The 16,097-nt window shown below is 37.3% G+C and overlaps 1 protein-coding gene across 1 annotated transcript; it reads right to left on the reverse strand.

The window, feature by feature from the left end:
- Positions 1–660: 660 nt before the first annotated feature.
- On the reverse strand, positions 661–15,736 carry smyd2a (SET and MYND domain containing 2a). Its single transcript, XM_042742565.1, has 12 exons — positions 15,327–15,736; positions 11,920–11,983; positions 8,594–8,704; positions 5,727–5,787; positions 4,514–4,638; positions 3,978–4,045; positions 3,781–3,883; positions 3,302–3,412; positions 2,956–3,079; positions 1,732–1,906; positions 1,493–1,601; positions 661–1,363 (listed from the first exon to the last, which is right to left on the reverse strand). The coding sequence occupies exons 1-12, from the start codon at positions 15,497–15,499 to the stop codon at positions 1,280–1,282; spliced, it is 1,308 nt and encodes a 435-aa protein (XP_042598499.1). The 5' UTR covers positions 15,500–15,736; the 3' UTR covers positions 661–1,279.
- Positions 15,737–16,097: the final 361 nt, after the last annotated feature.

Consider the following 16,097-nt stretch of genomic DNA (forward strand, 5'->3'; position numbering starts at 1 on the left):
CTGGCTTTGTGCAAACTGGTGATCATAATAAATGCACCACATATGATTTGTGATTATGTGGAATGATTTCTAATCCCTTGCTGTTATGCACTTCAGAATGGTTACACTTCTGTTCCTGTTTGTCTTCCAGAATGCAGATCTGTGGGGAGATGAATGGCACCATACTGCTTCCATAAGGCTCTGCCAAACACGTGCTCTGGGTCATAGCAGATGGTATGAGAGCCATATATGGATTTCATCACCATGGTTACAGCCTGGGATGCGACACAGCTTATGTAGAGACTTATGACAAAAACAATAGCAGATGATAATTACAAGTCGCATGATGTATTTAGTGATACACAGATAAATGTGTTCATTTGATACATATCTAGATGTATATATATGGTTGTAAATAAATTGGGTAACACTTTAGAATAGGGAACACTTATTCACTATTAACTAACAAATAACCCTCAAAAAAATACTAATTAAATTATTATAAATATTTAGTAGGATTAAGGGATCTGGAGGGATCTGTAGGGATGTAGAATAAGGTCATGCAGAATAAGGCATTAATATGTGCTTAATTAGTACTAATAAATGGTTAATATTCTAGTAATATGCAACTAGTTAAGAGACCCTCAAAGTGTTACCATAAATTGTAATCAAAGTCGTCAGTTTTTGTCATAAGGAATTTATTACTTTAGTGTCACATTAAAATTTTGCATGTGGCAGTCTGCATATTTTTTTAGTTCCTTTTTTTTGCCCATGCTACCTGTCAAAGTTGCACAATACTAAACAAATAAACGTTTAACAAACAAATTAGCAATAAAGAAAGTAACACTATGAAATGCACTGACTGATTGGAAGTCCAATATCTTAACACTGATCCACGCAAAACAACATCCATGCAAACAGACAAGTATAACAGAATCAGTGATCCGAGTCCTTCGCCTTACTGAGAATATATAAATGATTTACATTCGCTAGCTACTGAAAACAAGAATATTGTTGCTACATGAGAGGGCAAAATATTGGTTAAAAACCTGACATATATTGATATGATTCTTAATTCTTAGCCCTTCTTTACAGAAAACAGTGCAGCACATTTGTTCAAAGTGCAGACAATACAAGCAACTAAACATTTCAGACTCAGGCCATCTATTTACAAACCAAAGATTCATTTAAATGACATCTCAGATGAACAGACGATTTTGACATCACTTTGTTTTAATATTCCCAGGAGAGGTATAAGACACATGCCAGTGTTTGATGCATATTCCTCCATGTGTTCCCATTATTTCTGCTCTTCCATTTCCTTCTTAATCTCAGCGATGTATGGGTGGTCTTTACCGTGGGCAACGTCCATGATTGCAAGAGCCTGTGACAAATTCATCCAGAACAATTTGTAAAGCCTAAATGTGTCTAAAAATATCCATTTGGATTTTAAAAGGGACACCCATGTCTAATACTGCATTATTATTACATTATCACTGCTAGCGTTTTTTACCTTCTTTAAAGCTTTAACTCCTTGTGTCCTCTTCTCAAGTCCTAGGTACAATCGTCCAAGTTTCAGGTACATAGAAGCCACATTCAGTGAGTAAGGAGGATAGTGCACACTAGAACAATATGTGGATTGAATTAATAAATTTAATAAAGTGGACACCCTATAAGTTCATTATTATCCAACTTTTAAAATGTAAAAACTGTAAGACGTTTAGAGAGGAAACACACTGGGCTCAGCATTACCTGTAGGGCTGGATAATTTTCTCGCCATATTTCATTGCTCCATCCCAATCCTGCATATAGAGACAGACTCCCATTGCCTGATACATCATGTGCAGCATGTACACATTGGTTTCGGAAAAGATCGAACCCATTTTCTCCAGGCTTAGTTCACAGATTTCCAGCAGTTCACTTGGAGGTACTTAGCAGTTAAGGAACTTCCACAAAACCTCCACTTCAGGATATATACAAGATACAACTAAGATAAACGTTTTTTTCTTATATATTTTTGAAAGAAGTCTCTTATGCATAGAATACAGTAGAACAGTAATATTCTGAAATATTTTTACAATTTAAAATAAGTTTTCTGTTTTAATATAGGCTATTTTAAAAAGTATCTCATTCCTGGCAAAGCTGAACTTTCACGCCAATTCCTCAGAAATCATTTCAACAAGTTAGTGACATGACATTCAGCCAAGTATGGTGACCCATACTCAGAATTCGTGCTCTGCATTTAACCCATCCGAAGTGCACACACACAGAGCAGTGAACACACACACACACTGTGAACACACACCCGGAGCAGTGGGCAGCCATTTTTATGCTGCGGCGCCCGGGGGGAGCAGTTGGGGGTTCGATGCCTTGCTCAAGGGCACCTAAGTCATGGTATTGAAGGTGGAGAGAGAACTGTACATGCACTCCCCCCACCCACAATTCCTGCTAGCCGGAGACTCGAACTCACAACCCTTCGATTGGGAGTCCGACTCTCTAACCATTAGGCCACGAAGTTAGTGCTCAAGGAACATTACTTCTTATCATCAGTGTTCGAAATAGTTTGTGAAAAATGTGATTAATTTAATGCATCTTTGCTAAATAAAAGTATGGATATCGTTCACGAAAACACACACACACACACACACACACACACACACACACACACTGACCTCAAATTTGTAAATGGTAGTGTATTTTGTCTTTAACAAAGTGGTAGCTTGGGGTAAGAAAGGTTAAGCACTACTGATCTTCTGCTGTCTTTTCTCAGACTTCAAAAGCAATTGTGAATTGTAAAAACACTAGTGTATGTTTTATGACAATATATCCCAAAGGCTAGTATGGCTTTGTCAAGGCTAAAAATATCCCGCTTCCTCTAGATTGCCCTATATTTAAAATATTGCGCAATAGTGCAGAGCTATAAACGTCTACACACACGCACCAGAATACAAAAGAGAAAAGGCTGATGAAGGATATTTTTGTAGTGCTTCGCTCTCCTGAACTCCTCAATGACATTTCTGGCATACATCACCATCTGCTTGATTTCCTCTTCCTCTGGAGGTGAGCTAAGCTTCTGCCGGATCTCCATTTTGGCTTTGTCCTACAAAAAAATAAGAGGCTGTTATTCCACACATATTAACTTGAGTTCTTTAATTAATATTCATTTTTATTCAAACCATTACTACACATTTTGCCTTGCTCCAAAATGCGCACACACTCAAATAATCATGTACAACAGACTGAAAATGATGATTTCCTATGCCTTTCTACATCAGACGGGTTTCTGAAAACCTGTTTATTACAGGGATAAAATGACACTCACTTTTGATCTAGAGGTGCATTCTTTACAGTCACATGTGAAGAAGTAAGAATCTCTCAACCGTTCAATTCGATCCTCTGTTGGATACAGGAGGTCAATATAACTGTTGAAGATCTATTCAAGAGAAACAAAGAGGACTGTCACACAATATACCGCAATTAAATTAGTAATGAGATGATTATGCAATACTTATAAGATGATAGATGTCAGGAAATTCAATACGGACTTGCCAGAAGATATTACAAAGAATTTTATATTTCACATCACAATTTAATGACAATGACTATAATGCTACAGTAAATAATACATAAGGAAGTCTTCTTGACAGCGAATCATATTAGGTCTGCCCCGTCAGTAAAGACTGAAGAGCTGTTGCTTTTTTATTGTGCGTATAATTCAATTTACTCTTTATTCATGAACAGTGAAATAAGCAGCAATGCTTTTTTTATAACGAGTCATGTTCATGGCGTGGCTCGTCTCACCTCTTCTTCAGGGCTGATGTCCTGCACGGCTCTCACCTCAGCCACTGTACCTTTATACGTCACAATCACATTTGGGCTACAGCTGTGGTTCATCAGAGCAACACTACCACAAACAACAACAATAAAAACATTTGATTACTCTAAAGTATTTAACATATTGAGATCATGGCAATGGTTTTGATTTCTATGAACCTTACTCTGGAAATACAGCAGAACCCAAATGAGACAGCTCCTCATCTTCAATAGTGAAGCCATTACAGTTCACCTATGGTGTAAAAAGGGAGGATTTAGCATGTGTTTGCCCGAAACATCCCCTGCATTAATGTCATGGACACACAGACTTGGAACTTTCCATGAATGGAGCAAATGGAGTGAAAAATATTTCATGTTGGATATTTCAAAATGCTCAATACTTTCATTCTTCCATGGAACATAAAATGAAATGCTAGACTGAATGACAGTCAAAGTCACTGTTCACTTTGATCACATCTTTTTTCCATACAGTGAAAGTACTAGACTCATTCTCTTTAACGTTTACCCAAAATTGAGAATTCTGTCATCAATTACTTGACTTTGACCGTTTTCTTCTGTGGAACATAAACAAAGATATTGTTTAATTACCACTGGCACTGAAAACAATTAGATATTTCTCAAAATATAATTCTCTAAAGTTCCATAGAAGAAAGCAAGTCATACAGTTTTTACAGGTTGACTAAAAATCAGTTAGCTTTACCTGAGCGAAGAGTTCTGTAAGTGCTGCATTATCAGGAAAATCGAGATGTCGGGAGTAAAAGTGGTGTAGTGCAGCAATGTCTGTATCGTTCATCTCATTCTTCTCATTATCTAGCTTGTCCAGATCTGACAAACATTCACAGAAAAGGCAATTAACATTTCATATTCAAAAAGGCTTTACATCATCCAAATTAAAGGGTTAGTTCACTGAAAAAATTAAATTATGTCATTAATGACTCACCCTCATGTCGTTCCAAACCCGTAAGACCTCCGTTCATCTTTGGAACACAGTTTAAGATATTTTAGATTTAGTCTGAGAGCTTTCTGTCCCTCCATTGAAAATGTAAGTACGGTATACTGTCCATGTCCAGAAAGGTAATAAAAACATCTTCAAAGTAGTCCATGTGACATCAGAGGGTCAGTTAGAATTTGTTGAAGCATCGAAAATACATTTTGGTCCAAAAATAACAAAAATTACAACTTTATTCAGCATTGTCTTCTCTTCCCGGTCTGTTGTGAGCGCATTCGCGACACTGCTGACGTATGACACTTCTGACGTGTTTTCTGGTGCGCCCAATAACAAAGATAACACGTCAGCAGTGTCGTACGTCAGCCGCGTCGTGAACGAGCTCATGCGTAATTTATTTATTTTTGGACCAAAATGTATTTTCGATGCTTCAACTAATTCTAACTGACCCTCTGATGTTACATGGACTACTTTGATGATGTTTTTATTACCTTTCTGGACATGGACAGTATACCGTACATACATTTTCAATGGAGGGACAGAAAGCTCTCGGACTAAATCTAAAATATCTTAAACTGTGTTCCAAAGATGAACGGAGGTCTTACGGTCATTAATGACAATTTACATTTTTCAGTGAACTAACCCTTTAAGCCACAACTTGGATAGAATAATAATATACCATTGAATTTCAGGGCAAAAGCAGAAACAGCGCTCTTTACATCAAAATACTTTTTTGTGGCTCAACTAGTTGCAATTTGAAACATAGACGAAGGCTTGAAGTCCTACTCCAGGCGTCATATATCAGAGACAGCCTGCAGAGCAGCTGGTAAGGGTCATTAAACAGGTGTGGAAAGTCACTGGCTTTACTCAATTCAACTTCAGACCCTCATTTAAGCAGAAGCCTTTGCATTTTAAAAACTGTATAAGGATAATGTTTGGCTCACTCAGAGAACAATTAGACACTCACGTGCTTCTAATTCTCTAAGAGTCAACACTCTTTCTGAAGGAGTCCTTTCTGTTTGGCACTTCTGAAAAACAAGAAAATGTTTATAAGTTAGATTTGACGTGAGCCTTCCAAACGGTCAAACATGCAAAACAAATACTTGTTTCAGTGTTTGATAAGACACAACAGTTTTCCGGCCAACTGTCTAACGGCGCTTGCTGTGTGACACAAAGCGCCATGTGTCGGCTGAGTGAGTCACAGGGAGAGCAGCCGGGGCTGATGCATTCAGGAAAAAGACATCCATGAAAAACACATGGTAGCACCATATGTGCCAGAGCAGCACTGAAAATGCTACATCTAAATCTAAACTTAGACTAAATCATTAGCTGCACGCTGGATTGTACCGATTCTTAAAAAAAGACTGAATATTACTACTGGTGACCTTTTCAAAAAAAGCAAACCAATGCGTGTTTTCACACCTGTGAAGGTTAATCATCTAAGCAAAGTAACAGGTGCAGCCGGAAGATCTGAGTTTCTTCATACTCCCTCTCTGCCTGTGTCTGAAACCCGATAAATGCTGCCTTCATAGGCAACATACGGAGGTAGGAAGGCAACATGGCACATCCAAATCCACTGTTTGTGTAACATCCTGTTGTCTGAAATTCCTTGATCTGGTTGGATTTTGAAGACAAGTGAAGAGATGTGTGCTGTTTTGCTGCCTATGATCTCCCACAATACTGTGTGTTCAGGCGCATGAATAAAAATCCCATCAGATGGAGGAGCTAATTTATTAATGAATTAACTTTTTTTTTTTCATTTCTAAAACAATGTCCATCATACAGTATATTGCTCAAAAGCGATAATAAAAAATCTAAATCTTTTACAAAAGATTTCTATTGCAAATAAATGCTGTTCTTTTGAACGTTCTATTCATCAATGAACCCTGAAAAATGCATCATGGTATCCAAAAAATATTAAGCAGTACAAGTGTCTTCAACATTATAAATACATTGTGTCTCTTGAGCACCACATCAGCATATTAGAATGATTTCTGAAGGAGCATCTGAAGCTGAAGACTGGAGTAATATCTGCTGAAAATACAGCTATTCCATTACAGAAATGAAATACATTAAGATAGAGTGTAATAGTGTGTAAACTGTGTACAAATCATATATGTGCTGATTATATTCCTCAGTGATTTGTTTTTGAGCAAGCTGCCTCTTCTCTGACCTCTTTATAACAGATTCTATTTTTTTCAACACATTCAGAGAAAATAATCAATATCACCGTCTTTCATGTAAAGCAGCAGGATCTGAAGACATTGCTGACTTAAAACTATTCAAACTGCAGAAGCGGCACTTCAAAAATGACTCACGTAATTGGCAAGTGAGGATTGTAACTGCACTAGACCTCTCTTACTCTGTGAACTGAAGTGCTCATGAGTAGAGTGGCTGTAGCTAGACATCATTACAGCAGACCAGCTGGAGAGCTGCCTCCTCAACACAGTTAAACAGCCAAAAACCGTTTTAAGTTCTAACAGGCAGTAAAGTTCTAGCAGAGACTCAAATATAATTACTACTTTTTAGTAAATTTACTGTAAACGTCCAACTAGGGACAGTGTGTTAGTCCGCAAAATATCATTAAGTGTAATAATAATAGCATTTAGTATATATGCATGAAAAGTTACCAAGAAGTAAGTTACTTTGAAGTAGTGTCATTGCTGTTACTATTACTTAAGCTATTATTATTGTTTTCGTTAACTGAAGTAAAGTTGAAATAAAAAAGAAATTCAATGAAAGTTACATTAAAATTAGAAATGTTGCTTTGAAAACTATCTGAAAAAATGTTTCATTTGAAGCATTAACTAAAACTGAAATAATAATAAATTAAAGCTATTATATATATATATATATATATATATATATATATATATATATATATATATATATATATATATATTTAAACTAAATAATAAAGTGTGATAATACTATTTTATTTTAAAATAAAAAGGGAGTATTAACTACAAATACAATTGTTTTATAGTAAACTTAAAAATAAAATGCTATTATCTTAAAAACATCAAATTTGAACTTTCACCATTTTCAAACTGAAAATCAGCAAGCTTTTATTTTGGCGGGTTGCCGGCAAGTAAGTATATGCGCTTCCGGGTTTAGCGCTGGCGTGGCGACTGTTGAGCGTCAGTGAATGAAATGTCACAGTTTTGCATTTTGCTTTGAAAACGGTAGCGGGTAGCCTAGATTTATGCTTTCAGTTTGAACAGAAATCTTATACAGTACAGTTTGTCGATCTAAAATGGCAATTGTGCATTAACAGCTGTCAACCATGTATGCAAACGTGCGCTCTGAACTTATTTACACAGCGCATTTCTTATTTTGGTCACGCATGCGGACCACTTTTGTGCACCCCTGTATGTATGTATGTATATATATATATATATATGTATATATATATATATATATATATGTATATATATATATATATATATATGTATATATATATATATATATATATATATATATATATACACACACACATACACATGCACACACACACACAACACAAAAGAAATAATAAAAATGACAAAAGCCAAACAAAATTACTAAAGTTTGAACTAAAATTAAAATGAAATCTTAATTAATATATTAATAGTATATTAGTAATGCTAAAACAACACTGCTAGAGTTTTTTTTTTTTTTTTATTGAAATTTTGGGCCCTTCATTACATGGGCAAAAACAGTATTTTGTATGGGCAAAAACAGTATTTTTCAAAATCTGTTATTTTGAGTTCTGAATTTTTTTTTTTTTTGGGTGATCTATCTAATTCTGAAAACAGAGTTATACTGTTATGCCAAAAAGTAGGTCGTCCTCACCTGTTTCAGAATTATTCTGGCGACCAGTCGCACTGTTTCTGATGGACACCAGTTTTCTCCATATGCACACATGGCTGAGCACTCCAGCTTGTGCATGGGCCAGTCTTCTCTCTGAGGGAAGGACAAGGACATGTTTATTTTCCCACAAATATAGCATATTTGTTCACACTTTATTTTAAGGTCCAATTCTCGCTATTAACAAACCATTAACTATGACTTTTGCCTCAAACTCCTAATTTACGGCTTATTAATAGATAGTAGGTAGCTGTTAAGTTTAGGTATTGGGCAGGATTAGGGATGTAGAAAATTGACATACAGAATATGTGCCTTATAAGTACTAATAAACAGCCAATGTTAATAATAGGCATGCTAATAAGTAACTAGTTAATAGTGAGAATGGGTCCTTACACTAAAGTGTTATCGCATATTTTTATATTACATCAGCAGATCATAACATATACTCTGACGAACAAAATAACACACTCAGAGCTCAGTAAAAACCAGTATGAAGGGTCACAGCTCTTCTTTTTGAGATGATATGCTTTTGATATAACCAATCGCAGGTCGGCTCGCTTCCGTTTGATGAGTCATGCTTTCAAATTGAATGGAGCCTCAAGGCGAATACGAGAATTCCGGAGAGATAAGCCTCTGAATTAGTCTCAGGCTGCCTCACAGGCTACTGGGCAACGAATAAACTAAATCCTGTGTTCTGGCGAGCAAACAGAAACTGATCCCTAATGTGTTCGAGATGGATTGTCATAGCAACAGCGCGGCCAGAACGCCTTCCAGCTCAATTTGGGAATAGAGCAACAACCAAGTCCCTTAAAATAAACAGGCTATGCAGACTTGCTCCATGACCATTTCTTAAAATTGCTGTTTGCTGTTCTTTTTTTGACTTTTGCTTTTTATATTCAAGTGGACAAAAGGGTGTATTTTTTTCTGCAATAAAATACTCTTCCCTTGCCAATGACAACCATTTGCAGCTTCCTTTCCAAGGAGTGTAAACACTGTGGTGCTATCAAAACATTTCTGTTTATTTGAACACTCTGGTCAGACTTGTCAAAATCAATGGTGTGATTTTGGGGTGAGACTTCCTGGAAGTAATTACGCAGACAATGGTGCATAATAGTTGGGATGTCAAAAGACATATGCTCTACATTTACTCTTTGGAGAAGCTGGCGATAACAATTGAATGGTTCTATCTATCTAACCTATCAATTTAAAGGGATAGTTAACCCAAAAATGAAAATTCTGTCATTAATTAAATCCATCATTAAGGCGTTTTAACTTTAAAATTGCCTCTGGTTAAAAAAGTCTGTAATCCATAAAAAAGCTGCCTCCAGCGAAAAAGTCCATCTGCTGTTGTCCTCTCAAATCAAAATCCACTGTTTTGAATTGTATTTGCTAGTAAACAGTGCTTGATCTGTGTTTACTTCTCTCCTGATTCAGGCGAGACAACTTTTTCACTGGAGAAAACAATAGGCCTATTATGGATAGAGGACTATATTACTGTAGCTCAAAGTAATGACTTGAAGTTAAAAATTTTTAACAGATTTATTTATTTCAAACAAAGTTATTCGCTTCACAAGACATCGTGTGAATTGCTTGTGGATTATTGTATTTTTTTAATCAGCTGTTTGGACTCTCATTCTGACGGCACCCATTAACTGCTGAAGATCGAGTGATGAGCAAGTGATGTAATACTACATTTCTCCAATCTCTTCCAATGAAGAAACAAACTCACATACATCTTGGAGGGCTAACGGTGAGTAAATTTTCATTTTTGGATGACCTATTTCTTTAACATATAATGCTCATCTATGTAACTCCGTTCAGACAGAAAAACAAGGACCCATAAGTGCCGGACAAGCCTGAACAGAAACACCGTACAGCCGTATGATGATGGATGGGCTGATTCTAATGCCACAATTTGTACAACGCACAAAAACAGCAGGGCCTTGTGATAGAGTGCAAATGGATTATTGATGATCTTTATTTTCAGTGCTGGATTTTTGACTCTGCTTGGCACTCACCAGGAAAAATCAATTACAGAGCTTTCACTCTGGCTGTGGTCTCCATAGACCACTATCCCTGTTGCTCATCCTGGAGGAACTCATGAGTGAGGAAATGAGTGAAGTGTGCTGTCTTATACAACGTTTATGAGAAAAAATAAATATTTTAAAGCCTTTCAGAAAGGAAAAAGTCTATATGAGAATTATTGCATTGATTGGAGATGCACTACCATTCAAAAGTTTGAAAGTCTCTTATGCTAAATGCTATAATTTATTTGATTAAAAAAGTAAATGTGTGATATTAACAGTAACACTAATCTTAACAGTAATTTTGAGAAATATTACTGGCTACAATTTGAAATTAACGTTTTCTTTGTTAATATATTTTAAGCAACATATTCCTTCAATAACAGAGCAAAATTTTCAGCATCATTGGAACATCACATGGGCCTAATCCTTCAGATATCATTCTAATATGCTGATTTGGCTCAAAAAGCGTTTATAAATGAATTTAATGTTTCCTTGCTGAATTAAAAAAAAAATGGCGACCTACTGACCCTAAACTTTTGAATGGTAGTATGCAGTTTTCTTTGAGCTTAAACTGCTGTTCTTCCATTATGCCACCCTTGCAGACTATGTTGTCCAAATAAAACCATATAAACTATTTACTATCGATGCAAATTATTACATATATATCAAAACTGTTCAGCTACCCCTGCGACCCTACATAGGATAGTTGCTTTGGAGAATGGATGGATCAAAATTGGTCTTAAATATACAGCAAAGGTTGCAGGTCTGATTCCAGGTGAAGAGAGTCCATTATCTATAGAGTTCATTCTGAGACTGCGCTGCTCTGACTCATACACAGAAAAAGCACTTCAGCTATCGTTGCTCCAGTGGGACCATCCTCGCAATTAGAGCACTGTAGTGTAAGTACTAAGCATAAGGAAAAAAAAAGCTCTGATATATGCTGACAGAGCAAAATTAACTTTACAGAACAGATCATTATGGCTGTGGCTTCTGATTGGTCAATACAGCATTCCAGCGTTACATTCCATCATATAATAACATCCATAGCAGATCATAATTCATGTTGCAAAGCAATGTGTTTTTAATTTCCTTTTTGTGAGCTTGGCATGGAAAAGAGCGGCTTGAAGATTCTTCAAAAAAATTCACTTTTTGTGTTCCACAGTATATGAACAAGTAAATTATGATAGAATTATTATATTTCTGTAATAGTCAATGAAGCAAATCCACACAGAGACTGATTCCATTTTCTTTATCAACTCTTTAAGACCACAAACACAGACTTACCTGACACTCTACATTGCAATAATAGGCCTGTTTACATTTTCCACACTTCGACAGCCCTTCTCTCCTGTAAATGAAATAACAAATAGTTTAATTGGTCAAATGATTCTCAATTCACCCTTCAGCATGCCACTGTTTCCTTTTATATTGAAGGGATTGTTCACCCAAAAATTATTTTCTGTCATCATTTATTCACCCTTACGTCTTTCCAAACCCCTAACACTTTCTTTATTCTGTGGAACACAAAAGGAGATGTCAGAATGGCAGCCAAGGTCACCATTTACTTTCATTGCATCTTTTTTCCATACAATAAAAAGTGGCAGAGTCTGTCATTCTCCTTAAAGTTCACTTAAAAATTGTCATCATCATCATTCACCCTGATATTGTTCCAAACCTGTATGACTTTCTTCTGCTGAACATAAAAGAAGACATTTTGAAGAATGTTGGCAACCCATTTTGGTGTCCATTGACAAATAACATATTTCTCAAAATATCTTCTTTTATGTGCCACAGAAGAAAGTAAGTCATACAGTTTTTAGAGGGTGAGTAAATGGTGGCACATTATTCATTTTAGCTAAACTGTCCCTTATACGCTTGGATTAAATGACCTGATTCATATGAATATCTTTATGAACATCTCATCTCAAAGCATCAATTTTTAGTAGTATGGACTTTCGATGGAGGAAAAGAAATTCATTTGAAGTATCTTAATTTGTGTTTCGAAGATGAATCAAAGTCTTAGACATGAATCTAGAACGACATGAACGTGAATTAATGATGACAGAAATTAAATTTTTGGGTGTGCTATGCTTTTGAAGTCACAATGAATTGGAAGTAGCACCAGATCCGAGTCTTATATATATATATATATATATATATAATACACAGTGGGTACGGAAAGTATTCAGACCCCCTTACATTTTTCACTCTGTTATATTGCAGCCATTTGCATTTAATTCCATTTTTTTTTACAGCACCCCATATTGACAGAAAAACACAGAATTGTTGACATTTTTGCAGATTTATTAAAAAAGAAAAACTGAAATATCACATGGTCCTAAGTATTCAGACCCTTTGCTGTGACGCTCATATATTTAACTCAGGTGCTGTCTATTTCTTCTGATCATCCTTGAGATGGTTCTACACCTTCATTTGAGTCCAGCTGTGTTTGATTATACTGATTGGACTTGATTAGGAAAGCCACACACCTGTCTATATAAGACCTTACAGCTCACAGTGCATGTCAGAGCAAATGAGAATCATGAGGTCAAAGGAACTGCCTGAAGAGCTCAGAGACCGAATTGTGGCAAGGCACAGATCTGGCCAAGGTTACAAAAAAAAAATTCTGCTGCACTTAAGGTTCCTAAGAGCACAGTGGCCTCCATAATCCTTAAATGGAAGACGTTTGGGATGACCAGAAACCTTCCCAGAGCTGGCCGTCCGGCCAAACTGAGCTATCGGGGGAGAAGAGCCTTGGTGAGAGAGGTAAAGAAGAACCCAAAGATCACTGTGGCTGAGCTCCAGAGATGCAGCCGGGAGATGGGAGAAAGTTGTAGAAAGTCAACCATCACTGCAGCCCTCCACCAGTCGGGGCTTTATGGCAGAGAGGCCCGAAGGAAGCCTCTCCTCAGTGCAAGACACTTGAAAGCCCGCAAGGAGTTTGCTAAAAAACAGAGAAATAAGATTCTCTGGTCTGATGAGACCAAGATAGAACTTTTTGGCCTTAATTCTAAGCGGTATGTGTGGAGAAAACCAGGCACTGCTCATCACCTGTCCAATACAGTCCCAACAGTGAAGCATGGTGGGGGCAGCATCATGCTGTGGGGGTGTTTTTCAGCTGCAGGGACAGGATGACTGATTGCAATCGAGGGAAAGATGAATGCGGCCAAGTACAGGGATATCCTGGACGAAAACCTTCTCCAGAGTGCTCAGGACCTCAGACTGGGCCGAAGGTTCACCTTCCAACAAGACAATGACCATAAGCACACAGCTAAAATAACGAAGGAGTAGCTTCACAACAACTGCGTGACTGTTCTTGAATGGCCCAGCCAGAGCCCTGACTTAAACCCAATTGAGCATCTCTAGAGAGACCTGAAAATGCCTGTCCACCAACGTTTACCATCCAACCTGACAGAACTGGAGAGGATCTGCGAGGAGGAATGGCAGAGGATCCCCTAATCCAGGTGTGAAAAACTTGTTGCATCTTTCCCAAAAAGACTCATGGCTGTATTAGATCAAAAGGATGCTTCTACTAAATACTGAGCAAAGGCTCTGAATACTTAGGACCATGTGTTATTTCAGTTTTTCTTTTTTAATAAATGTGCAAAAATGTCAACAATTCTGTGTTTTTCTGTCAATATGGGGTGCTGTGTGTACATTGAGGGAAAAAAAAGGACTTAAATGATTTTAGCAAATGGCTGCAATAAAGAGTGAAAAATTTAAGGGGGTCTGAATACTTTCCGTACCCACTGTGTGTGTATATATATAAATAAAGTAGAGTGGGAATTTGGTTCTTTGTATCAGCTGTTGACTGGATTTTGAGATGTATGCAGAATTTAAGCAGACTAAATGACTGGAGAAGTCCTTCTTACTTCACCAGAAAATCAAGTTTCAACATTTTGAAATCATGTTACAGCCTTTGAAAATATGCATAGTTTAACTGTTCACAATAAGATCTACATCATTAATTCAAAAATATAAGGCCGATTTTTATTTCATACTAAATTTAACACCCCCTTACTTGTTCCATGGAACAAAGTCATACTTCACCTTCAGTGTAACAATAGGAAGCTGCAAAAATTAAAATCTGACAAATCCATTGATTCAAACTCGCAGTAACTCTGTTGTACCTCAAATCGTCACACTCGCACGCTATAATTATATGCATCAATAACACCAAAAGCTTTCATTAAAATGCATAAAATAATAATTTATTCAATCTGAATTGACATTTGCCAGCAGTAGAGATATACTGTCGTTGCATCTTGTGGATTTATCGAAGTTAGTACAGATCCATCACACAAGTCTCCAGAAAAGATTTACTGACTGGAAATAAAGATTTCACTCAACATTCATCCACAGCACTCACTGGCCGTGTTGGATGTGTATACAAAGTGGGTCACCCTTCTCATTGCATGACCCAGCAGCATTTAAACAGCAGTGCAAACAGAAAAGCATGTGCCAGCCATCTTTAAGAGGGATCAGCCCCTAAGTGAATGCAGATAACGTGCCTGTCAAACATGCCATTATCAAAACAAATTTGATTGCGAACTATTATAAAAGTTAATAAAGATTACTATGCTGCTTTGCGTGCACGCGCTGTCAAATGAAACATCCGTAAACGACACGCCAGGAGCTTCTAGTCTCGTGCACGAAGACACAAAGTATCGGGACTTATATGGAGCGCTGACCTGGTAAAGCAGCATTCGCAGTGTCCGCCTCTCTCGTTCACGGTCAGCACGTAAGTATACGCCGGACAGGCGAACACTAGATCACCAACTTTGAAATGCTTTGTGGCTTTGAGTCCCCGGCCTTTGCCGGGGCTCAGAAACCTCTCGGTGCCCTCAATTCCCTCGGTTTTCATCGCTCTTGACCTGCTGCTCGCGTGTCACACTTCCTTGCGCTCGTCAGAAAGCGGTGTCTCGGTCTCAGTCGGTTTTGTTAGTGACTGCGGCAAGTGTAGTGACGCCACTGTCACAGCACATGTTCAGCGAAACGAATCTGAACAACGAGCTGCACAGGCAGAGACGCGGTTTACGGCGGAGCCAGACACGCCCAGCGGTCCTAAAGCCCGTCGGCAAGCCAGAGTCCACCTGCCACCTCCCTATTTGGCCTCATGGCGCCATCGCGTGCTCATCAGGCGAAAGTGAGGCATGGCGAATGTATTTTTGGCTATAAATATAGGCCTACCCGAGAGAAGACTGGTTTTGTGGTCCAGGGTCACATTTATGAAATTAATGCAGGCCTACTTAACTACGGCATATTTATTATGAAACCAAAACTTAAGCAACAAAAATTTAGAAATGTTTAGAAATGTACATAAAAAAATTTGCCTTTCTTCCATTATCATTTGTTTTTACCATAGACTGTAAAAAGGTTTTTACACAGAAGTCGTAATATTTATATACATCTATTTTATTAATAACTACGTACCACTGTTATTATTATCCATTTAATTTTTT

This window comes from Cyprinus carpio, chromosome B17, assembly GCF_018340385.1.
Source record: "Cyprinus carpio isolate SPL01 chromosome B17, ASM1834038v1, whole genome shotgun sequence".
NCBI classification, from domain to species: Eukaryota; Metazoa; Chordata; class Actinopteri; order Cypriniformes; family Cyprinidae; genus Cyprinus; species Cyprinus carpio.